Consider the following 9,420-nt stretch of genomic DNA (forward strand, 5'->3'; position numbering starts at 1 on the left):
TTTACATAAAGTAAAAGAAGATGTGTTTACCTTTGTGCTCGTCACTGAAGTAACTGAAGTAAGTGGGGCAAGTTATTGTAACCACCTCTCCGACTCCGGCAGAAGGCCAACAGGCGATGATGTCCCACATGCCTTGGCACCCTGCCAGGAGGAGACGATAGCGTTAACATGGCATCACTCATACCATGACGGACAAACACATACATGCTTAAATCATGTGCTTCACACAATACAGAGCAGCATTGGTTCTATTTTAATTCAGAGAAAAAAATATTCTAATAGATATGTTGATTTATGTCACACATTCGGTACAACATTCTGAGTTATTCCATATTCTCTAATTTAATCAAATACAATTGTGTTCTTTAAATATTGCACACCATTTTAACAGTTAAACGTAGGAACATAAACAATCTTAGGTTGACATCCATCTGCTTTAAATCAAATTCAAAGACATTTAGTTACTTTTATCTGTGTAGGCTGATTGTCAAACTAAAATTCCCAAATATTAATACTCTTTTGTGACTGTTGTGTATTTCCATTTATTCAACTACTTTTATAAAGGCTCATTTCTATTTTTCTCTGACTAAATGGATTATCACACTCCTATTGTTCAGTTTATTGCTATTGTAAATTTTCTGTGTGTGTGTGTGTGAAAGCAAAGGAATTGCAGGACAATCTCCATATTCAAAAATTGCATAACACAGTCTGTGAGCGTACGGTTCCTCGCGAATGCTAAGTCATTTGTTAGGGATGTAACCTGTGAGCACTACCTTCCTGTTGAGGAAGCAGATAGGGAAAAGAGAGATGAGGGTCATTGCAGAGATAAGGAGGAGCACTGTTTGTGGATATTCACTTAGAGGTCGGACTCTGTGCACTATTTTATACATTCACTTACTCTGGCAGATACAGTGGGTGAACTATGGATGTTCAACTTCCTTATGACAGACAGTGATGTTATCATTGAATACTTTCATGACTTAAATATCCAATCATAACTTCCTTCAAGGTTATTTTGATGCTTTAAGCTTAAAATGTCATGTCCATCAGGAAATGTCCCTTCCCTCACTCGCTGTAATGGCTCCGCACACTCACACAGGTGTTTTTAATTAGCGTGGCTGATTAGACCTCCATTGAGGCCCACAATGCAATGCTCCACATTTTATAGATGTGACTATTACAGCAATGCTTTGGGTTGTCCCAGAGTGTGTTGGGGCTCAGGCACAGAGGAAACGGGCAGGAGTCCAGGTAAAGTGAAACAAAAAACTCTTTTTACTGAGAAAAAGTCAAACATGGAACTCGGGCTAGAAGGCGAAGTAACACAAGAGATTAACCACAGGGGAACTACAACAGGAATTAACAACAGGAACTAACAACAGGACTAAACAACAACAATTGGGGCAACGAGAGCTGAGGAAAATGTTTTTTCTTTGGAATTACCTGAAGAGACGTTCCCAAATGAGGTATCCTCGCAGCGCGATCTCTCCAGCTCGATCTCGTTCACCACGTCACACATCTGCATCGATAACACCTGTGGAAGAAGAGGCAGAAAGCACTTTTTGGTGTCATCATTTGAACATGCTTCCATCACACCGCAAACAGGCGCTGAAAGAATTCATATATTTAGTGAGGCCGGCAGACAGGTTACATTCCAGAGAATATGTGCCAGTAAATATTTTATTCAGCAATTCCCTTTAGCACATTCCTGCAGCGATGGCTTCTCATGCCATGTTTTCCTATTACCCGGCTAATAATACTCCGAAATGTTCTCTATGTCTACGAAATCCCTCTTGCCTGGCAAATAGATGCTATCATGGAAATGGATTAGGAAGTGGAGAAGGGAGCCATTGAGTAATCTACTGCGATTGTTCATCTGTGTCAACAAAAGGCTGAAAAATGCGGTCTGACAGCAGCTGGCGGAAAGCCAGTGGGTCAATGAAAATGTGTAAGACGAGCAGCGAAGAGCTTGAGAAGGTCAGTGGAGATGAAGAGAGAGAGAGAGAGAATTCATGAACTCCCAAGAAGGAGCTTTACCCTGCAACCAAAGCTACAACACATACAAGACTCAAGGCAGAAAAGGTCAAAGACGAGAAGAGTGATGCAGCCAAAAAGCGCATTATATATTAATACAATCCGTGTTCTGCTAATTGGTCCTTATAGATGTCTTTTATTTGTCTGTTTTTGAGCTGCCACCATCAAGGTGCAGCTGTGGAGCATTAAATGATCCTCATCAATCATCCACAAATGCCACGTTTAGTCAAGGGTTGAGCTCCCAATACACCTGGGACAGATGTGAACAGCAGTTTGTAGAGATCACCTCAGCAACGCTCTTGTTCTTAATGTCTCTCACAGCCTTGTTGAGCATATGCATAATGGTGTAATGACTCAATGAGATGCGGCAGAATTTTTCCAGAAGAGCGCTTTGTTCGTCATTCACAACAAGGTGTTTGTGCACAATCTAGCAAGCCTGTTGTACTCTGTAATATTTATTTCTGAAGGAATATTTAAGAGCATGATTGAAATTCAATTGTTTTTTGTTTATACAAAGAAGAAAAAAATACAATCCTGGTCAAATAAATAATGAAATATGCAGATTTGGTGACTTTAAAGCCAGATCTGATTAAAGATGTAGAAAAGAATTAATAGAAAACAGTTGTGGGTTTTTTTCTGATCCTCCAGCTGAAGCAACAATGTGCAGAAATGTGTGGCGACAGGATTTTTCTGATAACTAACCATAACTATGATGACATTAAAGTAACGGGAAGGAACTCAAATGCAAATAATTTTCAGTGATTTATTGAATAATTCAGCTTCCAGGCAGGTACAGGTAGGCAGACATGCTCGTACAGATGATGGTACTGGAATAGGTAGAGGTGACCGGAAAACTAATGCATGAAACAAAGCGACTTCGAAGAACTGAGTACAAGTGGAGACAAACGGGTATATGTACAAGTGGGCTGATTAGGGAAAATGGGAAGCAGGTGGGTGGGAAAGGTCAGGCAACTGCAAGGCTGATTAGGACGAGGGAACGGGTTATCGAAGAGCAGGAGGGAGCGACTGGAGTCAGAGATACGAGTGTGGCGGGAGGAAGAACTGCCTTTGGTGGGCAAGCAGAAAATGCTGCTCGACACGTGTGTGGAGTTTGATAATCAATATTTTCATATTCATCTGTTGATGTTTCTCTGTTCTCAACTGTTGTGTACGTACGAGTATGACTTTGTGACATCACAACTAGTTTGGAGGCCACTGACGGTCCAATATAGACAAGTGTGATGTGAAAACTAGACCCCTCCAGTGAAGTAGGAGGAGACATCATGTGTCCGGTGGTTACATTTTTGAAATGTTTGCATATGCATATTTATCAATTCTGGATTTTGTTTTTAAACAGAGGAGCAGATGTAACTTTAGGAATTTCTAACTATGTAATTTAACTTTTTTTGCTTAAAACCACGTCAATGAAAATATAAATAAAGGTCCCTAACGTGCAATGTTTGTTCAAGCTAATGCTCGTCTTCACACTCAGTAACATCAACAGAGACACCATCTTATTAAATACATAAGCTTTGGTCACATTATATTAGCAGTGCACCATCAAATCCACACAGAAACGCTCAGTTATGTAGCATGTATATTAAGAAAAGCACATTTATTCATCCATCCATCCATCCATCCATTTTCAATACCGCTTATCCTCATTAGGGTCGCGGGGGCGCTGGAGCCTATCCCAGCTGACATAGGGCGAAGGCAGGGGACACCCTGGACATATATATATATATGTCAAAACAAAGGTAAGAACCATGCAGTTCATAAGAATAACATTAAGCTATACCGTCTATATAAATTGAATAGAGGTGCCTCTGTATTCAAAATAGGATGTCCATAGAAATAGGAATCTCCAATACAGAGTCCAAAGATAATCGCAAGGGAACAACATCTACATCTGGAATAACCAATGGTACAAAATAATTTCACAATACTGAGCACCACACATCCAAAATCATCCAAAATAGTTATCCGAAATGGATCTCTCCTCAGGAGCAGATAGTCAGTTCTGTGTCCTCTTCGAGGACATATGACTCTCAATTATCTGAGAGTGGATTATACGTTGTGTTGGGCTTCAGTAAAATGGACACTCCTGGACTTGCTGCATCATGATTACAAAGGGCACTCTTGTGTTCAGGTTTGGGCTCTCGTTGTTCCTCCAATATATATGAAGCCGCATCAGAAACAAGTTATAAGCAGAGTATTGTATATGTTTCTAAATCATATCAGGAGTGAAACTTTAAATCCGACACATATGAGGATTTAGATTTGGCTCAAGCTAACGGTTACTGATTTCCTAAAACACTGCTGTAGCTAGGTCTATTAATCACACGGTCGAATGAGCTGTTTACCTGAAGGCGTGACAAAGTTGCATCAAGGGCAACAGTTACCTGCAGGTAAACAACAAAACGCTATGTCATACCTCCATGTTATCACTTCTAGACACAACATTTCAGAGCCTCAGTCATTGCCTCGCTCACTCTCTCCCCCCACGGATGAGGTCGTCTTGACACTATCACAACCCACAGAACTTTGCTCACAGGAGTCTTTGCCTGCAACCGATTACAGCAGAAAATCCAACATATTCTGAAGTAGCAGCACAGGCCGCGCGGCAGGAAATTAATCTGCCAACATTATCTGTGCAGAGCGACACGTACGGAGGAGGAAATCTCATGTTGGTCAGACCCTTTGGTAACCTTATTTTTGATTGGCATGAAATAGATTATCCGGCAGCGTAATAACGGCGCACTCAAAAGAGGATTTAAGTCTAAAAGACCCTCAGTGGGGGAAGGTAATACTTTGATATCACAGTGAATTTAAAACCGAGAATATTCTACAACCTGTGAGTTTTAGCTCTGTGTGCAATAGTATATAACATCAGCACTGTACTCCTCATATCAAGTAGAGCTACTGCTACATTATTGAAGTTTGATTAAATAAATAAAAATATATATATCAATTTAAGTATATTGATACGTATTATAAGCGAAAAAATAATATGATCAAATCATCCAAGCCTGGATTATTCAAAAGAATCAAGGAGGGCGACACCTCCAGGTGCCACATGAGCCCCAGATTCATTTTTTTGGTAAATTGATTGATAAATTGATTGCACATTTGTTAGGGAATGCGCACTTTGAAGGAAGGAGGGTCCTGAACTATTATCTAATCTCAAAGTGTGGTGCGTAGAAGGTCACAGTGTCACGGTCTAGTTTTAGGATCTTTACTATTTATGTTTTTAACTTAAATGTCATGCTTTTGGCAGGCCATAACAGAATGAGTGGGGTCCACTCTGTAATCCCAGCAAATGCAATCTGTGAAAAAAGGGCCTCATCATGCTGCTTGTGTTAAATGAAGGCATCTTAAAATGAAAGCTTCAGACTGTGGGTTTTTCCTCCAAACTTTAACTAACAACCAAGATTTACAGTTTAATTTGATATGAAAGTGGGGCGCTGTTTTTGTTTCTTCTGGCTCTTGGAATATGCAAACCAGTGGCAACAAACCTAAAGTTTCCCTAATGCTGCATAAACAGTAGAAAAAAACTGAAAAAAGTCCCTCATCAGGGGGGAATAGACATGATACTGGAATGTGTGCATGTTCTTGTACTGTAGGCTGCTGGATTAAGCTCTCTTCATTGCATGGAGATAGTTTTCATATATACTAAGCCAGTATATTGTGAATAGAGCCAGGACACACAAAGAGGGAGACCAATGATAACAAAATAATCATATTTCCTCAAGTATGAAGATACAACAGATGGGGGAAAGGTCCAGTCCCGGTGATTTAGTCTTGAGCGAAAAAATGCAGACAAATATTAAGTACCTCCCAGTATGAGATGTTGAAAACGTATAATTGATCAATCAATACTTTGGACGGCCATGAATTTTGCTGCAGTGGGCAATGAATCAAAATGTCAATCCCAAACTATGCAGATGATAAGTGGACCTCTGCAAAGCCTTTGGGACACACACAGTGTCTCCATGAGCAAAATATCCCATAAATACCTGCCAGCTCTGATAGTTTGTTAGCACAGAGTTCATCACCAGGGCTGCCAGGCGCGTTGCTTCAGGTTTTTAGTGATTGCTGTCATTTCAAATGGCTGCCAGTCTTGCTTTGTTTGAGTCCACGATAACGATCAAATAAAAAAAGCTGAGAGGAAAGTGTACGGAGAAGCTTGCGTCTGTGTGTGGCCACACAATGCAGAGTAATGTGTTTATCCCCATCCTCCACTTCACTGCAGCGCACCATCTACATTCTGCGTGTAACTCTTCAGCCTTGTGTGGTTTCACTCGGGGTTCATTAACCAGTGAGCTAAGTGTGGGAATTGGACACAATTTGATTAAACACTTTTCCAGCCAAACCAACATCAAGCCCGAAATTACCAGTGTGTTAGGTGCCAATAACAAAATGTCCAAATATCACATTATATCTTGTTTGTTTAATCTGAGCACAGACAGACAGCAATAACTTGCAATTAACCTGCTGTTTTATAATGAATTCCCAAAAATACCACAAAGCACCTCCATTATAAAAACATAATGGCAATTTATTTTGCTAGATGATCTAATAACGTTAGCTAGGTAAGCATAAACAAAGATCTCCTAAACTAAGGTGTCTGATTATTTAGTGTAAAAAACACGTTTTTTTTTTGTTTCTATCAGGCGGTTTTAAAGTTTGGAAAGAGACAGGAAGGAGACGTCATTCTCACCCTCCCTCCTAACTTCTCTTCTCCCATCTGCATTGTGTAACACAGATAACGGTGACATCCAGCAGCCACTGACAGGCACTTTTTAACCAAGTGTGAAATTGTCTCTGCTCTCGACATCTACACATTTCCTTCTGAGAAATATTGATGAAAGATGTCAAGATTTCTGGGTAAATGTAAAGTAGACATCCCGGACCGTGGAAAGCACAGGTAATGGCACATGTTTTGGTGCCGATAAGAGCCTCTAAAATATGCCCACACATAACGTACCTGCTTGATCTTTTAAAGCCAGACATCTGAGTACATTTTCACAAAGTCAATCGGATGTTCAGTCTATTTTGCCTGCAAAGAGCTTCAGCGAAGGCCTAATGACTTAAAATCCACCCAAAGACACAACCAGTACCAAGGGCTAAAATATTTAACTTCGTAAAATCAAACTTTTTTCCATTTTCCTTCACATAATTCTAAAACATTGTAATAATAGCTGTCAGAGAGATGCAGAAGCCAGGAGTTGTGAGAGTCATCGAGAGGAACAGCAGGAGAGTACTTCTGACATTTCTTAATGGAGATGAAACCTTTCGGGAACATAAGACGTAACTGCTGGTGACACTTGGTTTCAACAAGTCTAATGAAAAGACCAAAATCCCAGGGCAATTCAGGGCAGGCCAACAGGTTTTCTCATCGTGCCACCAGATGGGTTATTTCACTTTAACATCAATAAGTCCCTAAAACAGTGTTTATTTAAGACCAAAGACCCACACAAGTGTGCACTCTCATGTGCACACAGCATTCCCTGCAGGAAAGCACTACTGCACTGGAGTAAGTGGAAATGCTCAAAGGATTTCCCTCCAATAATCTAAAACCACAGAGAGCACAAATATAAATAAAAGTCTGTAGTTCAGTTAAATTGCTGTGGCCGAGGCTGCACGGGAGAGGAGAGTTATTTATGAGATGAACTTATTTCTGCTCATAGCTGTATTGTCTTCACTGACGTCAGACAACATGTTAGTGTCTCAACTCACACATCGGCTATTTAATGACAATCTCACCATTTCAGTTTTGAGTTTGAATTCTGAATTCTTAAATCAGATGTTGTCAGCCCAGAGACATCATTGAGAACATCCATAAACAAGTAAAATTGCTTAAATAGGTTAAAATGCCAGATGATATATCACTATCAATATTTAGGGGCTAAACACTTTTTACATTGTATTAATATCTACCCTGATTTTGGAGCAAAAAATGTGATTTAAGACACAACTCCTACAGCAAGCTGAATCATGATTTCCAAACTCATCTGTCTGTAAGAGGTTCATCTCGCTCAGTGGCTTTATAAAACACGAATAGCCACCACAAAAGTCCTCGAGACACTTTTTTAAAATAAAAGACACTATATTGTTAAATCAAACGACAGCCTACTCACTTTTGGCAGATGTCCGTAGACCAGCAAGAGGAAGAACAGCTGTGAGGCATCCATCCTGTCTTTTAGTGGGAGAGTTTTCTTATCAAAGGCTCCTCGATATCTGCAAAAAGCTCTCTGTAGACACGTCAACGTGTGTGTGAAGAAGGCGACGCCGTGTTTACGTGTGTTCTCTAGTGTGAGAGAACCCACTCCATCGGACTGCGCGTTTCTCTGTGCGCTCCTGCAGCAGGAGAGCTGCGTCTGTGGGACCGACTGCGCCTCCAGCTCTCCGCCTCTGGCGGCTCCACGCGACCTGCAGGAGGCGCTGTGCTTGTTTACGCTGTCGGACTAATGTGGGTAAGTAAGTAAGTAAGTAAGAAGTCACTTATTCACTATTGTTGAGCCCGTGATGTCAGTAACCAGGCGTCACACCACTGTTTTTTTTTTATTTTGTAACGAATTTTAGGAACTTCTGGCAAATAAAATGTATTTTTCCATATTGGGAGTTCATCGAAATATGCTGTAGGTGGCGCTAATTCTCCAATCAGGTGCCATTTTACCACTGCAGAAGAAGACAACTAACGCAATTTATAATAACTGGATTCTAACCTCAAATCGATTTGACAAAATAGAGAAAACATGATAAAAATAGTTAATTCATGTTTAATTGGAGTCTCCAAACAGATTGGATGTGTTCTTCTTTTGTTAGTGGACCTTTGAGTCGCATGCTTCATTCATGAATTTGTTCAGTATGTTTCAATTGTTGCAATCTTGCAAACTTATTTTTGCTATATTTTGAGGCTGGTTTGTTTTGGGGTTTTTTTTATACTTAATGAATACTCCATGAAATAACAAATAAAGGTAAATGGAGAAAAACATATACAGTTTGAAGTAGTCTGTATGGCGTGTGCAATTTTTTACATTACAAATAAACATTAAATAATAACAATGTTTCAGTGCTATTTCTGAGTGCTCATAATGACTTACAATAATTACAGTAGTGCCATGTTGATTTACTGTATACCTGCAAAAACCTTATAGCCCCTGGCTGGAATGCACATTCTTTTTAAAACATTCGTCACCTGTGTCCTGTGAAAAGTCTTGAAACAATCATGGAAAACAAACTAGATTGTACAAAACAAATCCTGAGTTCTTTAATCTGCCAGTTTGAAGATATGATGTTAGAAATATGGACAACAATGACAGTCAGAGCCAGAGAGCTAGAGGGACTCCTGGGTGTCCAGCAGCTCTTTACCATAATGTGGCAATA

At 40.0% G+C, this 9,420-nt stretch overlaps 1 protein-coding gene across 1 annotated transcript in view; it reads right to left on the minus strand.

The window, feature by feature from the left end:
- Positions 1-8,225, minus strand: part of vipr1b (vasoactive intestinal peptide receptor 1b) — a 31,633-nt gene extending 23,408 nt beyond the window's left edge. Inside the window, exons 1-3 of the mRNA XM_034560162.1 lie at positions 8,172-8,225; positions 1,441-1,531; positions 31-141 (exon numbers count right to left, since the gene is read on the minus strand). Coding sequence (XP_034416053.1) covers positions 31-141; positions 1,441-1,531; positions 8,172-8,225 — 256 coding nt within the window. The remainder of the gene's footprint in view (positions 1-30; positions 142-1,440; positions 1,532-8,171) is intronic.
- Positions 8,226-9,420: the final 1,195 nt, after the last annotated feature.

Source organism: Cyclopterus lumpus, chromosome 20, assembly GCF_009769545.1.
Source record: "Cyclopterus lumpus isolate fCycLum1 chromosome 20, fCycLum1.pri, whole genome shotgun sequence".
Lineage (NCBI taxonomy): Eukaryota > Metazoa > Chordata > Actinopteri > Perciformes > Cyclopteridae > Cyclopterus > Cyclopterus lumpus.